This window comes from Mesoplodon mirus (genome assembly GCF_964341445.2).
Source record: "Mesoplodon mirus genome assembly, chromosome: 17".
In the NCBI taxonomy this organism is placed as follows: domain Eukaryota; kingdom Metazoa; phylum Chordata; class Mammalia; order Artiodactyla; family Ziphiidae; genus Mesoplodon; species Mesoplodon mirus.
Genome location: NC_138993.1, coordinates 9,124,558 through 9,146,838, shown reverse-complemented (window position 1 = coordinate 9,146,838; position 22,281 = coordinate 9,124,558). Strand labels below are relative to the sequence as shown.

The window sequence follows — 22,281 nt, the reverse complement described above, 5'->3', positions numbered from 1 at the left end:
TGGAGTATAATTGCTTCACAATACTGTGTTAGTTTCTGTTGTACAACAGAGCGAATCAGCCATATGCATATACATGTCCCCATATACCCTCCCTCTTGAGCCTCCCTCCCATCCTCCCTATCCCACCCCTCTAGGTCATCACAAAGCACCGAGCTGATCTCCCTGTGCTATGCGGCTGCTTCCTACTAGCTATCTATTTTACATTTGGTAGTGTATATATGTCGATGCTACTCTCATTTCGCCCCAGCTTCGTCCTCCCACACCTGTCCTCAAGTCCATTTTCTATGTCTACCTCTTTAATCCTGCCCTGCAGCTAGGTTCATCAGTACCATTTATATTTATTTATTTTAGATTCCATATATATGTGTTAGCATACAGTATTTGTTTTTCTCTTTCTGACTTACTTCACTCTGTATGACAGACTCTAGGTCCATTCCCCTCACTACAAATAATTCAACTTCATTTCTTTTTTTTTTTTAAGTGGTTTTTTTTTTATTAGTTTCTGCTTTATAACAAAGTGAATCAGTCATACATATACATCTGTTCCCACATCCCTTCCCTCTTGCGTCTCCCTCCCTCCCACCCTCCCTATCCCACCCCTCCAGGCGGTCACAAAGCACAGAGCTGATCTCCCTGTGCTATGCGGCTGCTTCCCACTATCTATCTACCTTACGTTTGGTACAGTATATATGTCCATGCCTCTCTTTCGCTGTAAGTTAAAAATTAACCTGTAAGTTAAAAATTCTTTACATTTAAAAAAAGATTATATCCTTTGTAAAGTAAACTTACTTTATAACTGAAAATAATGTTCTGTATAATTGGGTAAAAATTTCATTGCTGTCTTCCAACTCAAAGCATATGTTATATGACTTGACCCAAGCAATGTTCTAAAAATAAGACATAAAAAAGGAAAAGGGTAAAATTTTAATCAGTAAAAATATACAAGCACAAAACTCAGTTTAAAATGTCATCTCAAGATAGAATATATTGCTTACCTCAAGTAAATAAAAATACCTATTGAACTGTGGGCTCTTTGTATCCTCTAGCCCCTTCAACTGCCTTGTTATAAACATAAATATATCCTTTAAAAAAAAAGACAGTTTTGTTTAGATTATGAAAATATCCACTAAATTCCTAAAGATAATTCAGCACTCATGTGTATCTATCATGATAAATTGTAAAGAACCAGTTTAAAAAAATTCTACTTGGCTGGAATTTTTTAAATGTGCATCATCATGAAAACACCAAATATCTTACTGCCCTTTAAAGGAAAATGGTAAATCATTTACTATGATCTTAAAGTAGAGAAAGAAAAACACCTTACTGTAGGTTAAAAAAAACAGACCTGAAAATGGAGTAAACTAAAATTTATGCTGTCATTAAAACAAACAGCTTGCAATGACTGAGAGCTGAACTGATCAGGTTTGCTGGAACAGCACTATATATGGTAATTATATAGCAGGAACATGGTTTAGGAAACTTCAAATTCCAAAGTAAAATCACCAAGTGAGAAAACAATAGATTGCAGAAGCTCCGAAATTTTAAAAAGGCCCACAGAAGTTAACTCGTCAAGCTTCCTACCTTGTCATTGTAACTACTTGTTTTTCCCTACCATTTATCAATCAATCCCCATCTCTTGCTTTTGGTTTTTTACTGCACACCCCTTTATACCTGGGTAAAGATAAGTTCAATATCACTTTGAGTCAAATTTTTATGACAATAGTTTTTGAAAAATTTGGAAAAGGTTAAAATTATTAAAGCTAATTCTACAAAGGAAGCATGCTAATCAATCAAAAAGAAAAAAGAAAAAAATGTTTCCCTTACAAGTAAAATGATAAACAAGCATTTCTTAAAAGGGAAGAAACAGAATATGCAGATTACTGAGTAGCTTTTCAAGAAAAATACTATCACAAGTACATCCTTCAAAAATGGTTACTTTAAAAAAAGAAACAGTTACTTTGTTAGTAGTACTGTATAAAATATGTCCTACATGAAGGAACCCTTTCTGGTTTGACTAAGAGAGAACAACTGCTGTACTGACTCTACCTGGAGATGGAAAGACAATATTCATTGATCATCTCTCTAACAAGCACTGACCTAAACATGAAGCTGGGTATATAAAAAGGGTTTTCTGATGACAATAACTGACAGTAGAAAGGTAAGGATCAAAGTGTCACAATTTTCTATTATTACTACTGTAGACAAAGAAAAATACAAACTTGATACTAACCAAAATAGAGTGAAAACTATTCTATAAGTATTCAGAAACACCCTCAAATAATTTTTAATACTACCCCAATAAAAGGAAAAAGTGGCATTTAAAATATGAGCCAAAAAAATTGACCAGAGGGAGAAAGCGGGTGGGGGGAAGAGGGGTGGTGGGATGAATTGGAAAATTGAGATTGACATATATACATTGATATGTATAAAATGGTAACTAATGAGAATCTGCGGTATACAAATAAATAAATAAAATAAAATTCAAAAAAAAAACTGACCAGAAAAAATAAAATACTTAAAAATTTTAGGTTAGATTCTAAAAACTCTAATTTAATCATATCTCTTCAATATTCTTCTCAAAAACTGTCCTATTATTAATAGAAAAGATTTGTAGCTATTCTTTTGGGAGGACTTTCATTACCCCAAAGCCTTGAGACAGATCACTGATAACGCAAACTGAGAAATCCACAAGAGAGGTAGAAGAAATCATGTAGCAGCACTCTTAAGTTAGACTTCCCTCTTCATGAGAATGCCAACAAAACACCTAGTGAGGAAGAGCCACAGCCCACAGTCAACCAAATACAATTACTCCTTAAACCAATTAAGTACCTCAAATTAAAGGTTCACAATTAGAAATCAAGATATACACCTGGGTACACAACGCCACAGGCCAGCTCATATTATCTACTTTAACTCTCTAACCATTCTCAAACCTTACAATTCAATTTTACTTTTAAATAACAAATATTATCCCCTACCTCCCCCATCCTAAGATATATGAAACAAGCACGTCCACAGCAGTTTTGGGCATTCCTTACTGGAATCTTGGCTGACTTGATCAAATGAGCAGGTTCCTCACTCCAGTTTTTAAGAAGCAACTCCCTAAGTTCAAGAACCAAGTCTGGGTTGTTTTTCACCAAGGTAAACCCAGTTCCTGACATATAACTAACATCAATATTTGTTAAATGAAATAAACCTAAATTGCCTTTTGTTCCATACTGGGTAATCTTCCTAAGGACTCATTTCCCAACCAACAGTTTCCACAATTATCTTTTATTATTCTTTGCTTTTCTAATTTTCTTTTAACTTGCCTCATTCAATAAATTTTTGCACAGCTCTACTTATTTTCATGCTTTATACCCACTGGATTAATCATGCTATTCTTCTTTTCTCATCTTTTAAAAATTATTTCATTCACATGCCTTTACTTACAACTACAATAACCAAGTACTAAGTGTGCTTTCTACCTTTCATTAAAATTTTGTTAATTGTATTTTCTTCAAAACAATTCACATCACACCTTACATTAAGTGAATTAGGATTCATATATTATAAATTCAGACTTACACTAGATACTGTGTTTTAAATAATGAACATGGTCTTCAATATGAATTTTTAAAAAGGAAAAGCAAGTGTCCCCAACTGATAGTGAAATACCACTAATGATAACATAATATAAAAAGTATAGGGAATTCCCTAGCAGGCCAGTGGTTAAGAACTGTGGCTGAGGTTCAGTCCCTGGTCAGGGAACTCAGATCCCATAAGCTGTGTGGCGTGGCCAAAAAAAAAAAAAAAAAGTATAGAAAACACTTTACTAATCAACTTCTTATTCTGAAGATCAGAAATTGTTTTACAAAATTAAATACCAATGGGGGGGAGGAAATTCTACAGAAAACAGAAGTACAATAGTTTAACAAAAGACTGCTGCAGCTAATGTCAAGGAATCTAAAGAAATAATCTAAATACTTTAATTCCCATTTTAGTCAGAAAGATAAAGTATCAGTCAATCTTGGCAGTTCTTTTAATCAGTACTTGCCTTTAATTTATCAGGGGATGTGTAAGGAGCTTCAGGAGCATAAATCCTAAAAATATCAGCAAGGCAGCAGGCTACCAGTAATCGAACATCTTTATCAGGATGCTTGAGGAAAAAATCTGAAGCAAGATGTAAAGCTAGGTTTAAATAGAGCTCCTTTTCTTCTTCAGAGTCCTGGTCCATATCCATGAAAGTTTTCACAACCATCTATATAAAAACAAAATAATCAAATAATGAAATCCTCCATGTAAAAATATATTCATTTGAAATAAAAACCATATTAATTACAAAGGTTAACTTCCAATAAATACACTTTCAAGTTTCCCCTAAAAGTATCTATCTGAGAGAACAAGACCTTTCTGAACTATAGGGTAAATACAACTTTTCTTTAAAAGACTAAATAAAATACTTTTCATTTACCCATCACACCTGCTAACCAGATTTTAAACGTTTAAAAGTAGCTTAACATAGTACTTCTAGTCTCACTTTTACAACACTGAGCTAAAAAAGAATATATAAACAGATTCAAGAAGGGATGACAAAGATGAATCCCTGAACAGTAAAAAGCTACCAACTACTGTAACATCCAATTAAATATTTCTTGTACCATAGTTAAAGAGAATATGACATGGACAATTCATTAGTAGGACTCAATGGCATGTATGGAGTGAGCAGAAGAAAGCAAACATTTACATAAAAGAAGTGGGATGGAAACAATAATGGTGAAAAATCATATAGTTTGAATTCTGTAAAGAGCTTTCTCTAATATTAGTATCAGCAGTCACAAGGAAGCCTCAGTCTGTACTATTCCTACTTCACACAAGACTTGACAAAATTGCTGAACTCGTCAGGGACAATTTAAACACAACTCTAATACAAAGGTGACCACCTGGCATCCACTAGGTGGCGCTACAAATACTAATCAACAAGCAGGGCTGGACTTGGTCTTTGAGACATAACTGCATGGATTTCCACTCTGCTGTAGAGTTAGACTTCTGAGTAATGAATTGTCCAATGTATTACTGAATTCTCAGAGCAGCTGTGGGTAACAGTGTTCCTCACAGAGAAGACCCTCAGTTCTACTACACCAGAGGCCAGAACCATCAGTAGACTAATCTTTCCAGTCTGACACTACAATTAGTTTAAGGGTACAATGTCCAGGGCTACTCTCCTAACTTTTTAATTTTATTACTTTTAAGATATATGCTTTGATGGCTTTGATGTATTATGAAAAAAGACAAAAAAAGAGCTATATGCAAGGAACTCTTTCTTTCCCTGGAATCGCTTCACAAGAGTGAGAGATTCAATATATTTTGAATAAAATGTTATAAGACATTCTAGAAATTACATAAACAATGACACTTTACATATTAACAAGTTTTTATAACTTATAAAACTTATACCTGTACTTGTACATATCAAAAATTACCATCATCCCACATTAAATCCTTCCTATATTTCTCCAAGACGGTTGCTAAAAACAGTGGGAAGTGTAAATCAGGAAAAAAAAAAGAAGAAAAGTAACCAGATTATTGCTGAGCAGAAATGTCTACAAAATAATGAAAGCTTACTACAAGCACTAAATGTGAGCACTGTGGAAATCATTCCACCAAAACTATCAATAAAGTTTATTCAAGGGCTAGATAATGGGAATTCCTCAATACTGTGACCAACGCAAATGGTGTTATAAAACTCACGAATAACTCATATATGAGTCCTCTAAATTAAAAAAGATGTCTGAGAAAATAACATCCATAAAAGACACTAAATGCTAAAAGCCTGTAAGTATAGTCTCTGTCTGTGTTTAATGTTAATTTCTTAGCAAACAATAAGGATATCATTGCTGAAATATAAACAAATCTGAGGAAATAAATGTATTATTTCTCTAAAAACTTAATAGGTCAAGAAAATCTAAATACACAGAAATGAAAAATGTCATATCTAAAGTTTGTAGCTTAACCTTTTTTTTTTTTTTTTTTTTTTTTTGCGGTACGCGGGCCTCTCACTGCTGTGGCCTCTCCCATTGCGGAGCACAGGCTCTGGACGTGCAGGCTCAGCGGCCATGGCTCACGGGTCCAGCCGCTCCACAGCATGTGGGACCTTTCCGGACCAGGGCACAAACCCGTGTCCCCTGCATCGGCAGGCGGACTCTCAACCACTGCATCACCAGGGAAGCCCTGTAGCTTAACCGTTTTTAATAAAATATACACAATTCCCAACTAGATAAAATATCCACATATTGGTAAATTTAATCTGCTCAAAGATGTCTTTTGCTTTGAATAATAAACACCTTATATCTGACATTCTAATACTTTATGCACAGGATATAATACTAAGACTTTATGTGAAACTTATAATAGTATTAGGGTCTTTTTACTCTAATAAATAAACCATGCAACAATAAAGTAGTACTTCAAGGCTCCTGGGCCTTCAATGATTAATTAAGGCAAATCTTTTACACTTGAAATACAGGTAAATATTGATACTAATATAACAAGCAACATGTCTAGGTAGATACAACATTGAACTGAAAAAAATGCTCAAAAATAAAGACCATCTGAACTAATCAGCTTAACAATCTTCTTGGCCACTCTGCTCTTTTAACCATTTTAATCACGGAGACTATCACTACCTTGAAGCCAAAGATGAAATATTATTCAAACAAATATGAAGAGAGTCTAACCATACAGTGACTGCCTCACGAATGGAAGTTCACCATCAGTCTTGACTCACTGCTGCACATCAGAAGCAGAGAGCTAAAAGTAAAGCTCTTTAACCTACTTTCAAAATACAAGAAAGTAAAATACAGCCTTACTATTCAGTAGAATTAAAAGTTCTTTTCTCAAATTAAAACGGCTGCTTTTATAAAATAAATGAGATATAGGAGAAGGAGACAACTTTCTACAGATAATAATGAGTATAAGCGTATTGTGGATTTGTTCTTTATACCCAAGTATAGACACCCTAGAAAATCTAAGCTTCACCTTTCTAATTGCGCTCCCATTAACAATAGCTAAGGAATCCCTAAAGTTCTTTATCTACTCCACTCTCTTAGCTCCTAATTAGAGCTAATTAGTTTTGGCCATGAGACATTTTCTGCTTTGATTTGCTTGAAGTTGCCCTAACAAGATACAGCTCTATGTGATTTCCACAAGTGTCCTCCCCCAACTCTGCTTATCCTAAACGGATGTCCAAAGGACATAACCCAATTTTACTCACCTTTAACCGTCTCACCATTTCCTCTTTAGATATTTTATCTGAGATTTCCTTGACACCAGGAGGATAGGTAATTTTTCCATCATTGGTCCTTGTCTTTGAATGAGCCATGATGGAAATATCTTTACCCCTAAAACGAGAAAACTATTAGATGCAAACCAAAAAATAAGTATCAGCAACATTCATAATAAACATTAAAAGGAACCTCTCCCTACAAAAAATTATAACTACTTCCTAATTTATAATAATTCACTTATCTAATTAATGAAAATCATTTTACTGAATATTTCCCCAATTTTTAAAATTTTATTTTTACTTTCATTTCCATTAGCGGCAAGCTAGGTTATTTGCACTGACCTTCCAACAAAAAAACTGTAAGTGACTTTATTTATTTATTTACTTATTTACATATATATAAAATACACACAGCATTTTAATAGCACCACAAATTACTTGGGCCAAAATCTAAGGGAATTCAGGAACCCAGAGAACTAAATGGAACTTTATATCCACTTACACCCTGAAGGCATCTGTCAACCCTGACAAATCTAGAGTTCAGTTTTGGTGATCTTACGGAAAAAGAAGGACAGAGCTCTGTCAAGGAAGAACATCAGAGACCCTCCTGACATTAATGTAGAATACTACCCCAACCCAAAAAAGATAATACCTGCAAAGAAGAGAATTAAACCAAGTCAACATGTGCCCATGCTGCCATTACCACCCACAAGGGAAAGCAGAGAAGGCTGCCTTGGTATTAAGCAGAGCAAAGTAATAGCAGATACAAGGGAGGAACAGCTAATTAGTTTTGGCCATAAGCCTACACATTTGCTGAGGTTCACACTGCCTACGTAGTCCAGAGAACCTCAACACAAGAACTCAGTGACCCCCAACTGGTAGCACCCCCAAGCACCTAATATAAGTACATTCAAGCCCTCCTAAAGGAGGGCACCTTCATGCTACACTTCAAATAATCCCCATATGATGTTTCTAGGACAATAAGCATTATCAAGTCAAAAATAACGAAGCATCTAAGCAAGCAAGGCACAATGAGCAAGAACTAGCAGAAATACCAGACCCCCCAAAACTTCAAATATTACAATCATCAAATGGATTATAAAACTACTATACAACTGTATAGTAGCCCTTGAACAACATCGGTTTGAACTGCATGGGTCCACTTATACACAGAGCTTTTTCAATAAATACTACAATACTACAGTCTATGGTTGGTTGAATCGTGGATGTTTGTAACAGTGAATACAAATGGTCAAGTATAAAGTTATACATGGATTTTGAACTGTGGTTGCAGGGCGGGGGTCAGCACTCCTAACCTCCATTTGTTCAAGGGTCAAATGCATTTATAATTTTAAAGAAATAAAAGATAAGTTTAAAAATCTACAAGGAATAAAAAAATTATACAGTAAATTAAAAGATATGAACAAAAAAGACCTACTAAAAATGAAAAAATACAAAAATTGAAAGTAAAAACTTAATGGATGAGTTTATTAGCAGATTAAGAAAAGCTATGAGACTTAATGAACTACAAAAGATGTCCAAAGAAATTATCCAAAAATACAGAGCTGAGAAACATAAAAATGCAATACACAAAAGAAAAAGTAAAATAGTTTAACTTATGATTCATGGGAGTACCAGAAGAAGAGGAATAAGGAAGAGGCCTCTAAGAGGTGAATATCATAAATACCAATTCACAAATTCAAGAAGCCAAACAGAATTAAGTTCAAAATAATAATTCCCAAAAAACAAACAAAACCTTATAGCAGACATATTACCTTCAAAGGAACAGTATTTAAACTAATAGTGACTTCTCACTAGCAACAATATAAGCCAGAAGACAGCAAAATGTCACCCGCAATGTGGTTAAAGAATATAATTGCAAAGCTGAAGTTTACATCCAAGGAATATAAGTTTTAGGAATACAGTGAAATAAGGACAAAGAGCCAGACAAAACTTGAAATGTATAATAAGTTACTATATATCGTACTTAGAACAATATTTAACATATATCAGTATATTATAATATGGTATATATGGTATACATGATCACATTAAAAGATCAAGATTTTTCAACTTCAATATAGAGAGCTTACAAAAAAATTTAAAAATAATGATATGAGATACTGAAAGTAAAAGGATGGAAAAAAAGGATGCAAACACTAAACAAAATAAAGCACTTAAGCTAAACATAAATTAACAAGCATAAATAAGTAGGCCCCAAGATACACTCCTTGGTATTTACTCAACAGAAACACATACCTGTGTCCACTACAAGACATAAAAATGTTCATAGCAATACCATTCATACTAGTCAAAACAGAAAACAAAAATACCTATCAACAGTGGAATGAAGATATATTGTAGTATAGTCATACAATGAAATACAACAGTTATGAGAGTGAATAAGCTACTGCTTCACACAATATGGATTAACATTACAAAGAAAGTTAGGTGAAAGAAGCCAGATATAAAACACTATACATAAAATATGACTACATTTCCAGAAGAATTCAAAAATAAGGAAACCTAGCCGATGATGTTAAAAGTCAGAATAGTGAATTCCTTTGGTGGGAGATGTAACTGAAAGAGGAGTAAGAGAATATTTCTTGGGTACAAGTAATGTTCTACTTATGTATCTGGATGTGGGTCACACTATTGTTTTCACTTTGTATAAAGTTACAGAGCTAGCCATTTATAACTTTTACACTTTTCTGAATTATGCTATACTTCAACAACAAAAAAGAAAATCTCCAAACATTTAAAAATTTAAAGTGCTTTCTAAGAATCAATGAATCAGGGGTAAAGAAAAAAAAATAAGCATAAGATCAACAAAGTAAAAAATCACAGGCCCATCTTACAATTTTTGACATAAAAACATTTAAAAATTTAGACAAACTGGAGAAAATCTATACCTTACCAAAATTTACTCAAGAAGAAAAAATGCCACTAAGAAAGAAAATCAATAATCAATAAATCTTTCCACAAGGACAAATACCCAAGGCTACATGACTTTACTAATGAGTTCTACCAAATAACTGAGGAAGAAATAATTCCAATGTCATATAAGTATTTCCAAGGACTAGAAAACAAGGGAATCCTTCCCAACTAATTTTATGTAACTAACTAGCATAACCATGATACTAAAACCCAATGAAAAACATAAGAGAAAGGAAAACAAATCACAGACCAATCTTTTCTGTGTTTACAGATACAGTATTTTTAAATAAAATATGGAGAAACCAAATGTAGCTACATATAAAAGACTGGGTTTAATCCAAGGAATGCAACGTTGAATTCACCATATTAACAGATTAAAAAAGAAAAACCATGTGATAATGTCAAAAATGAAGAGACAATGATAAAAATTCAACATCAATTCTTGACTATAGAACAAAATAGAAGAAAAAGCTCAACAAACTAAAATTTATATGAAAGTTTCCTTTATCTGAGAAATGTAGGGTGCTATAAACACCCTACAGCATAAATCACATTTATTGATGACCTTTTGAAAGTGTTTTACTTGTTTTCAGGACCCGTAAAAACATATCTGCTATCATGACTTCTATTTCACACTGTAATAGAGATGCTAGTCAACACAGGAAGAAAAAGGTATCAAGTATAAAGATACAAAGTAAGGAACAAAACAGTCATTATTTGCAGATTACATGATTATGTACTCAGAAACTCCGAAGCTTTATAGATAAAACATCAGAATTAATAAAATTGAGTTTAACAAGGTTGTAGAGTAGAAAAATCAATATGCAAACGTCAATGACCTATAGCTAACAAAATACTTCACGGCAAAAGACTGAATAATTCCTCTCAAAATCAGAAACAAGACAAGGATGTCTGCTGTCACCACTCTTATTCAACATAATACTGGAAGCCCTAGCCAGCACAACATGGCAATGAAAAGAAAATAAAGGCATACAGATTGTAAAGGGAGAACTAAAATCATCCTTACTTCCAAATGACGTGACTGTCTATACAGACGATTCCAGGGGAATCTTAAAAAAACAAAAACTAGTTCATCAAGATTACAGGATATATTGGACTTCCCTGGCGGCACAGTGGTTAAGAATCCACCTGTCAATGCAGGGGACACGGGTTCAAGCCCTGGTCTGGGAAGATCCCACATGTTGCAGAGTAACTAAGCCCGTGCACCACAACTACTGAGCCTGCGCTCTAGAGCCTGCAAGCCACAACTACTGAGCCCATGTGCCACAACTACTGAAGCCCGCGCACCTAGAGCCTGTGCTCTGCAACAAGAGAAGCCACCGCAATGAGAAGCCCATGCATCGCAACGAAGAGTAGCCCCTGCTCCCTGCAACTAGAGAAAGCCCATGCACAGCAACGAAGACCCAACACAGTCAAAAATAAATAAATAAAATTTAAAAAAAAGATTACAGGATATAAAGATCAACATAAAAAATCAATTTTATTTCTATATACTCCCAAGAAACAGAAACCAAAGTTAAAAGCACAATACTACTTTCAATCACTACTCCCCCCCATTAATAAAACATTTTAGTGCAAACCTAACAAAACATATACAGAAAAAAAACATATACAGGACTGGTATGCTGAAAATTACAAACCACTGATGAAAAAAAACCACAGAAGATCTAAATCAATGGGGATATATACTATGTTCATGGACTGAAAGACTCAAGATTCTTCCCCAGATTGATCTATAGATTTAGGGATTCTAACAACATCCCAGCAAGATTTTTCATAGAGACAAGCTTATTCTAAAGTTTACCTAGAAAGACAAAGGAACCACAAGAGGTGAGCTAATTTTAAAATGAAGTGGTAGGAACTCATTCCACCAAACTTTAAAATTTCCTATATAGCCAGAGTAAACAAGACAATGTGAATTTGGCAGAAGAACAGACACACAGATCAATGGAACAGAACAGACAACTCAGAAAGAGATCCACACAAGCATGTCCAACTGATTTTTTTTTACAAAGATGCAAAAACAACTGAATGGAGCAATAATAGACTTTTCCACATATAATGCTGGAGCAACTGAATGTAAAGACTAAAAAACCAAAATAAAAAAACGACCTAAATATCTCATACTTTTTTTTTTTTTTTTTTCAGTACGCGGGCCTCTCACTGTTGTGGCCTCTCCCGTTCCGGAGCACAGGCTCCGGATGTGGAGGCTCAGTGGCCATGGCTCACAGGCCCAGCCACTCCGTGGCATGTGGGATCTTCCCAGACCGGGGCACGAACCCGCGTTCCCTGCATCAGCAGGTGGACTCTCAACCACTGCGCCACCAGGGAAGTCCCCTCATACTTTTCTACAAAAATTTTAAATAGATCATGAACTTAAATATAAACTGTAAAGCAAACAAAAAACTTTTAGAAAAAAAACAGAGAAGAAAATCTTCAGTACTGAAGCCAGGCAAAGAGTTTTTAGAAATTACACCAAAAGCAAGATCCATAAAATTAAAAATTGATATATTGGACTTCAAAAATTAAAATCTTTTACTCTGTGAAAAACTGTTGAGAATGAAAAGATAAACTACGGAATGGGAAAAAATATTGAAAATACATATATGACAAAGGACTTCTATCTAGAACTCTCAAAAGGATACTATAAAAAACCAAACAACCCAATTACAGGATGGGCAAAAGACATGAACAGACATCTGAATAGGATATACAGATAGCAAATAAGCACATGAAAAGATATTCAACATCATTAATCATTAGGGAAATGCAAATTAAAACCACAATGAAATATCATTATATACTATTAGAATGGCTAAAATTAAAAATAGTGATAATATCAAACATAGGCAAGGAAGCAAAGAAAACGGATCTATCACACATTGCTGGTAGAAATGTAAAATAGTACAGCCATACTTAAAAACACTCTGGCAGTTTTTCATAAAACTAAACATGTATTTACCATACAAACCAGAAAATGTACTCTTGGGCATTTATACCAGAGAAATGAAAGCTTCTATTCAAACAAATCTGTACAAGAATGTTTATAGCAGCTTTGCTCATACACCTTAAAACTAGAAGTAATCAAAATGCCCATCAATGGGTGGTGAATGGTTAAACAAACTGATAGATCTGCATAATGAAATACTACTTGGCAATAAAAAAAACTGTTTTATTGATAAATGCAATAACTTATTACTGAAAGAGCCAATCTCAAAAGGTTATATACTGCTATGCTCCCATTTATTTAACATCCTCAAAAATGACAAAACTATGGACATTGAGGACAGATTAGTGGTTGCCAAGGAGCATGGATTAGCATGACAAGTAGCACAAGGGAATTCCTTTACAGTTCTGTATGTTGACTGTAGTGGTGGTGAAATGAATCTATACACGGGATCAAACTACACAGAACTACACATACACATACAGGGAGAGAGAAATAGCGAGAGAAATAGCAAGAGCAAGAGCAAGAGCGAGCGAGCATGCAAAAAAGTGAGAAAACTAAGGTCTGGAATCTAATCAACAATACCATGCTAATGTTAATTTCCTAATTTGATATTGTGCTACAAGTTACATAAGATGTCACCACTGGCAGAAGATGGATGAAGGGTTCACGAGACTCTAGGTAGTATTTTTGCAACTTTACGTCCATAATTATTTCAAAATAAAAAGATTTTAAATGCAAAACAATCAATTATATTTATATAATAGCAACCAAAAACTTTAAAAACACAATTCACATTGAAATGCATAAACTACACAGGAATTAATCTAACAAAAGATGTGTTTTACAGAGAAAAATCATAAAGCTTTATTGGTAGAAGTTAAAGAAAATTTAAATAAATAAAGAGATATCTTGTTCACAGAAGTCTCAAATATTATAAAGACAGCAAATCTTCCCACACTGATTATGGAGTCACTACAGTCCCAATCAAGCCCAGGTTTTGATATTTAAAGAAAGATGACAAGTTTAATTTTTTAAACTCGTAAATTTACATGACACGTAAATTCAAAAGGCCAAGAATAGCAAGATATTGAATACTTAAGAAAAACACAGTGAATGGACTTTTCTACCAGATATCAAATCCCTTTAGAAAGCTAAAGTAATTTAGAGGGTGTGCTATTGGAGCAGAAAAAGATCAATGGGAAATATTAGCCCAGAAACAGACCCACACAACGTGAAATGTAATATATGAATACAGTGGCATGGCACATCAGTGAGAATAGGAGAAAACAAAATTAGAAGTTCTAAATAGTGCTTAATATTTTAACAATATTAAGTCTTCCAATCCATAAACACTGGATGTCTTTCCATTTATCTGTCTTCTTTTATTTCTTTCACCAATGTCCTGTAGTTTCCAGTATGTAAGTCTTTTACCTCCTTGTAATTTCTAAGTAATTTGTTCTTTTTGATGCTATTATGAAGGGATTGCTTTGTAAATTTCTTTTTCATATAGTTCATTGTTAGCACGTAGAAATGTAACTGATTTGTTCATTTTGTATCCTGCAACTTTACTGAATTTGTTTATTAGTTCTAAGAGTTGTAATAGGGTCTTTAGAATTTTCTACATATAAGATCATATTACCTGCAAACAGATTAAATTTTACTTCCTCCTTTCCAACATGCATGCCCTTTATAGTCAGCCCTTCATACACGAGTTCCACATCCTCACAGTCAACCAACCGCAGATTTAAAATATTGCCAAAAACATTCCAGAAAGTTCCAAATGGCAAAATTTGAATTTGCCACATACAGGCAACTATTTATGTTGAATTTATGCTGTATTAGGTATTATAAGTAATCTAGAGATGATTTAAAACATATGGGAAAATCTGGTTATATGCAAATACTACATCATTTTATACAAGGGAATTAAGCATCCTTGGATTTTGGCATCCAAGGGGGATCCTGGAACCAATCCCTGACGGATACGGAGGGATGACTGTATTTCTTTTTCTTGCCTACTTGCTCTGGCTAGGGCTGCTAGTACTATAGTGAATAGAAGTGGCAAGAGTGGATATCCTTGTCCTGTTCCTGATCTAAGAGGAAAAGTTTTCCATTTTTCACCACTGAGAAATGCAAGTCAAAACCACAATGAGGTATCACTTCACACCTGTTAGGATAGCCAAAAAAAACCACGAACAAAAGATTAAAAAAGTTTTGGCAAGGATGTGGAGAAATGGGAACCCTTGTACATTGTTGGTGGGAATGTAAAATGATGCAACCACCATGGAAAAATAGTATGGAGGTTCCTTGAAAACTTAAAAATAGAACTATTATATGATCCACCAATCCTAATCCTGGTTATATATCCAAAAGAATAGAAATCAGGATCTCTAAGAGATAACTGCACACCCATGTTCACTGCAGCATTATTCACAATAGCCAAAATATGGAAACAACCTAAATGTTCAACAGATGAATGAATAAAGAAAAAGTGGTGTATACATACAATAGAATATCATTCAGCCTTTAAAAACAAAGAAAATCCTACTATTTGCAACAACATGGATGGACCTGGAAGACATGCTGAGTGAATTAAGTCAGACACAGGACAAATACTGCATGATTCCATTTACATGAAGTATCTAAAATAGGCAAACTTATACAAGCAGAAAATAGAATAGTGGTTGCCAGGGGATGCGAAGAGGGGGAAATGGGAAGTTGTTATTCAACAGATATAAAGTTACAGTTATGCAAGATGATTCAGATCTAGAGGTGTGCTGTACAACACAGTACCTATAGCTAACAAGACGGTATTATGCACTTAAAAATTTGTTAAGAGGGTAGATCTCATGTTAAGTCTTCTTACCCCTTCCCCACCCCCCAAAAAAGGCAAAAGGACACAAGGAAACTTTTAGAAGTGATGGCTGTGTTTATTACCTTGACTGTGGTAACAGTACCATAGGCGTATACATATTATGCCTACGGCTGTATGTCCAAATTATGTGTATGTCCAAGTTGCATACATTAACTATGTGCAGGTTTTTCTGTGTATCAATTTTACTTCAATAAAGCTGAAGAAAGACGGGAGGGGAAAAATGAAGAAAGGAGGAGGGGGGAGAGGAGGAAGAAGAAGAAGAAGAAAAGAAAAGAAAGAAAGAAATGGCCAGTGGGCAGTTAGATCTCCAGAGAAATGTCTGAGCTAGAGACAGATTTGGAAATCCTCACTGACAGATAAAACCAGGGGCACATGACAGCATTCAGGAACATTTTTATAAAATGACAAGAGTGATAGGCCAAGGAAGAGATGAGAGAAGACCCATCTTTGAAATGGGAAGAGGAAAAAGAGCTTGCAAAACAATCTGAGAATGATCAAAGAGGGGGGGTGAGGACCCAGAAGGAAGCCCTGTCAGAAAGGAAGGAGCACACCAAGTTTCAAAAAAGGAAGTGGCCAAAAGTACTGGATACTGCAGAGAGCTCAAGATGAAAGCTTAAAAAGAATCCAAAAACAAAAAACAAACAAACAAAAAGAATCCAGTGACAGATGAATTATAAATTGGCATGAGAGATCTTACTGGACTGATAAAAATGTTCTAAAATTCGATTATGGTGATGATTGCACATCTCAGTAAATTTTATGGTATGTAAATTACTCCTCAATTAAGTTGTTTAAAATTTTTTAAGTTCTGAGCCACTTTCATATCTCTATGGGAAAAAAATGACATTGTACCCATTATCTCACACCATATACAAAATGAATTCCAGGTCGATTAATGACCTAAATGTTGAAGCAAATGTAAAAGCTTTTAGAATATAATGTAGAACAACTTCATGACCTCAGATTAGGAAAAGCAAGAATCAACCCCACAGCCGTGTTCCTTCAACCAAAGAAGATATTCAGCAAATGCAACAAATCATTCCACAGGAAGGTAAATATAAACGTGACAGGATTCCCAGTTTTCCACAGAACCTGGAATAGAAGAAAGTCTCTCTGCCTTACCTCAACAGAAGCAAAAGCTGTTCATCTTCCATAACAACAGATACACGACTGTGACCACAGACCGCAGCTAAATAATGTAGACATGGTGCCTTTGTAGAATACACTGATCCATATAGTCAAAACTTTATCAAGTGCCTATTACTTGCATGACTTCTTAGCAGTGACTAGAGAGCAAAATGAGTTAAGATAGATCTCAAAATCTACAAAGGAAACAGACAGCCCCCCTAAATAATTAAATCACAATAAATTCTGAAGTTATCAACAGAAATAACAAAAAATGAGATTGGAAAAAAAAGATTGAAAGAAAACCCACTTCCATACGTAGATGGGGATGAAATAATAATATACAGAACAAAACGACAGAGAAAACAATTTGAATAAATCTCAGAGAAGTTCAGAATTTGTTACTGGTCTAAAACCATGACAGAAGGAAAAAGTGGAAGGAAGTAAAGAGAGCTAAGAAGGAAAAGACAGAGCCAACAGAGAAGCAGGTTACTCAGTTTGTACTTCAGTTTTATAAGCAATAGTATTGTAAGCAGAGGTTTGAAATACATCTGTGAATATACACAGGCTGTTTCCTCAGAGTAAGGAGGAAAGAGTAAGATATACTAACTGGCCTCTCTCTACTAAGCAAACTCCATGTACATTAAATTCTCAAGTCTATGTTTAAACTTCCCCTGACCTCTCCAGGCAGAGCTAGGCTCCTTTCCCTACAGCTAAGCAAACTAAGACCATATCATAATTAGCATTTATCACATCATATTTAGTAAACTTATTTCTATGTCTGTTTCTCCTACTAGACTGTAAGCTCCTTAAGACAGAGAGAGTATATATCATTTTAGGCATCCGTACAGAGCCTAGAACAAAGTAGGTGCTCAGGAAATACTTGCTGAATCAATGACCAGAACTATTTTAAGAGATGGTGGCTCCAATAGGAAGTACAGACTAGACAGAGGAGAAATCAAATACACTAAAACCAGTTAGGAAATTGCTATGAAGTTCCAGGTAAGAACTAATAACGTACAGAGTGCAGGCAATGACCGGAAAATAAGAAAACTGATGCAAAGACCGTGAATGATTATTTGAGAGAAGTAGAAGATGATTACAAGCTTCAAAGCCTTTGTTCCTAGAAAGTCAATTACTTAAATATTTACCGAGATTTTACTTGGTGTGATATAGCACTCTAGGCACTAGGAATACAATGGTAAGCAAAACACATACAATATATGCCCTCATTATAGCACAGGTAGGGAAAACCAGAGAGAGATCAAGCCTTTGGAAAACTTAAGTTTGGAATACAAGGCAACTGGAGATGTAGCACTGAAGTTCTAGAGAAAAGTCAATTACAAGATCAATAAAAAAAAAATGTGTAGGGTGAGCTGAGATACCAAGACTGAACTTTGAACTTTGAGAAATATCTATATTGATGGGGGGGGGGAGGGAATCAGGAAAGAAAAGAGGGTCAAGAAAGATAGAAAAATGTTGGGTTTTTTTTAAACTAGAAAAAAAATGAAGATGAAGAGGCGGTACATAGGGCTAGTTACTTTAGAAATACACATCACTGGCACAAAATAACCTCAGCAAATATTCCCTTGGACTTGATAAGTTGATCTCTTTAAGAACTTTCTGGAGAATAACAGGAATGAACACCAAATTATAAGGTAAGAGAAAAAAGGAAAGGAGAAAGAGAGAGAAGAAGAGGAGCAATGCAGAAGAACGGAAGGTTACAGGAAAGAAATAGCATCTTCAATTGTTATCTGAAGTCAAAGGGAAAAGATACATTAATATATAGCTGCTCCTCTGAGGTTAAATAGTGTCAAAGAAATTTTTTGACATTCATCTTTGTGGAATTTCAATAATATATATTATTGATACATTGAAAATGAGAAAATGATAACTTAAAAAATTATTTATATAAAACGGATCTGTGTCAGAATCCATTTATACATAGCATATAAATGTATATAGTATATATGTATATATTAATTTCAAATATCATTATATGCACATTGTTATAAATATTTATATTTTGGGGTCTGGAATGAATAAGTAAAACACAAAATATTCTAATACTAAACAGTTTACACAACCACTGAATAAGTTCAAAGAAAGGGATCATTAATTAAAAGAAACATCAGTAATTTTAAAAAGCATACTAACAATCCTAGAAAGGAAAAAAAAAACAATGAAATCATCATTCTTCCCTCTGATACTACCAGATGTAAATAAATGTTCACAAGATGAAACTAATAAAGACTGCGGTAAAAATATTTAAGATCCTTTCAATGAATAGAAAAAAAGAACAAAGCATTCACTGGATTAAAGAGCAAGGGTAAGAGCAATAGCAATAGTCATTTTTTAATTGATCTGGGAATAAAGACAGGTATCTGCCATTTTCATGATGATTTTTCTTAAAAATCCAATATGTGACATGTTCAGAGACACAGAAATCAAATCAAGCCAATACTAGAATCTCTACTTGGCCACGTTTATGAAAAGCTGTTTTTCCTCCTGGGACTTTACTGCAGGTTTAAGGTGGAATTAGAAGGAAGGTGGAATTAGAAGGAAAACAAAATTTTGTGAAGAGTCTGACAATTGCAAAAGGCAGGCTTCCCAGAACTGGTACCTCTTATAACCAGCAGATGGTGCCCTCCATAAATACAACGCTTCCAGTACATAGTCATTACATAGTATAAGAAGTTGGGTTTATTCTTGGCCACAGACAACTAAAAAACTAATGAGAGTGTGTTCTAAGAAAAAAGAGACAAAATAAATTACGTTATTCTCCCCTAAATATATAACCTTAAGACTACATTTACATATTTTCCAACTATTATAACAAAAAGCTTTTTTCCATATAAATGGAAACTCACCACTCAGCTTGAATTATCTTTATTAATTCAAATTAGGTATATTTAATAGTTATTACTATATGTTCTGGTAATACAAAGTAATTTTTAATGCTTTAGGAAGTCCTTTTAGAAAGCAGGCCCATTTTGTTCATATTTTTAGTAATGTTTATTTATAAAAGGTTAAACATATGGTTACTCTCTTGCCTACATTCTTTTTAAGGACCATCAATATTACAGACAGGAGTAGTATTAAACTAACTGGTTCAGACAGAAAAAGAGCCTCAGGCCCTAGAACTCCTCAACTAGCACCAGTTTCTAACTAATAACACAAAGTGTTGTGTCAAATCCCTTTAAAGTAGTATTTTTATATAAATAATGATAATATCTCTCATTTACTGAAAGATTGGTATTTTGGAGTTAGTAGTCAACTCAATGTCCCATTCATTGACAGGATAAAATTTTGTACTTTCTCTATGCACATCAAACCCCAAGCACACATTCTTGTACAACCCCCCACTATCAGCAGACTGCCTCTACTTCATTGAGAAGACAGAAGCTCTGTCAAACAGAAACTTCCCCAGTCTCCCATTACTAGATCTACTTGCCTATCTACTACATTTGCACCTATTCCCTCCTTCCTTTATGTTACCAAAGAGTTCGTAAGCCTCCTCACATCAAAAACTAATCCCTTCACAAGTGCACAGAATCCCATCCTCTACAGGTCTCTCAAAGACTTTCACTTCATTAGTTATCTCCTCTTTCCTCAGCATCAGCATCCTCCTTCCCTCAGTATTCAGTATAAGTACTCTGTTCTTGAGTGGATGGAAGGCATTCAGGCAGGAAGGGAGAGAAAGTACAACATGCCTGCTTAGACTACAAATACCTTCCAGCTACCGTCTTCTCTCTCAAATTACCTTCATAGCCAAGCTTCTCAAAAAGTAATCTGCACTTCTTCAGTTCCCATTAGCTTTTCATACTAATCCAATCTTGTTTCCAGGATCCTCCATCACCAGCAATAATGCTTTTGCCATAATCAGTGTGACCGACTTCAAAAACGACGCAAGATTTTTCTCTTCCCTGTATCTACACCCTTGCAATGTGATTTTGTGGCTCCTCCCATCAAGAAGAGTGTTTTTCCAGCCCTTGAATCTGAGATGGTCTTATGACTTGCTTTGGTCACTGGGACACTGGCAAGCTTAAAAAGTGCTTGTGCTTTGGAGTTTATTGACTTACTGTTCTTGGAACTCTGCTCCTACCAAGTGCACAAGCACACAAGTTATCCCACTAGAAAATGAGAGGTATAGAGAGAGTCCCCAGTTATCCCAGCCATGATCATCATGAACGAACCCAGCCCCAGACAAACCATCAGGTGACCACAGACACTTACCTGTAGATATATGAGAAAGCACAGGTGAATCAGCTAAGGCTAACCCAGATCAGTAGAACTACCCAGCTAAACCAAACTCAAGCTGCCACCCTGTAGAACTGGGAGCTTAATAAATGATGGTTGTTTTAAGCCATTAAGTTTTGGGGTGATTTGTTATGCAGTAATAACCAACTAAAAGTCATCACTGCCCTCCAAGTTGCCAAATCAAACGAACACTTTTCTAATCCTAATTTTATTGATCTGAGCAGTATGACACACAGTTGACAGCAGCTTCCTTCTTGAAACACTCTTTTCCTTTGATTTCTACTACACTTTACCTTTTCCTGATTTTTCTCCTACCTTACTGGCCACTGTCTCCTTTCTTTCTCCTGTATCCAACCTCTACATATTAGCAATTCATCAGAGCTCAATTCTGTCCCCTCGATTCACTTTTTGGTCTATGTGTTTTTCTTCCAAGGCTTAAGCCCTAAGCTTTCTTAAAGCTACTCCAAAGACTTTACCCCACCAAGAGCTCTCTTCTGAACTCCAGTCCACATATACAACTGCCAACTTAACATTTCCACTTAGGTATTCTTAAAGGCATCTTGAACTTAAAAAAACTCAAAACCAAACAACAAATCATCTCCCAATTTCTTCCCCCTCCAAAAAACACTTCTTCGATCTTCTCTCTGTGTATGGTGTCTTAGTGTATCCAATTTGTTACCCCCAGAAAACTGGCAGTGACCCTTGAAAATTCTCTTTCAACACTTAAGAGTAATTATCAAGTTCTGTAAATGCTACCTGAAAACATAAATGGAATTCACCTTCACTTGTCCATTACTTCACCACAACCTAATCGAAGCCACCTCCAATTCATTCTTCATACAGCAGCCA

The 22,281-nt window shown here is 34.8% G+C and overlaps 1 protein-coding gene across 6 annotated transcripts in view; it reads right to left on the bottom strand.

Moving 5' to 3' along the window:
- The window catches only part of PDS5B (PDS5 cohesin associated factor B), a 197,083-nt gene that overhangs the window by 115,700 nt on the left and 59,102 nt on the right, over window positions 1–22,281 (bottom strand). For all 6 annotated transcript variants that reach the window (XM_082602513.1, XM_082602515.1, XM_082602518.1 and 3 more), the window contains exons 2-5: window positions 7,253–7,379; window positions 4,037–4,240; window positions 996–1,082; window positions 790–887 (exon numbers count right to left, since the gene is read on the bottom strand). In XM_082602513.1, coding sequence (XP_082458639.1) covers window positions 790–887; window positions 996–1,082; window positions 4,037–4,240; window positions 7,253–7,360 — 497 coding nt within the window. In that variant the 5' untranslated portion in view covers window positions 7,361–7,379. The remainder of the gene's footprint in view (window positions 1–789; window positions 888–995; window positions 1,083–4,036; window positions 4,241–7,252; window positions 7,380–22,281) is intronic.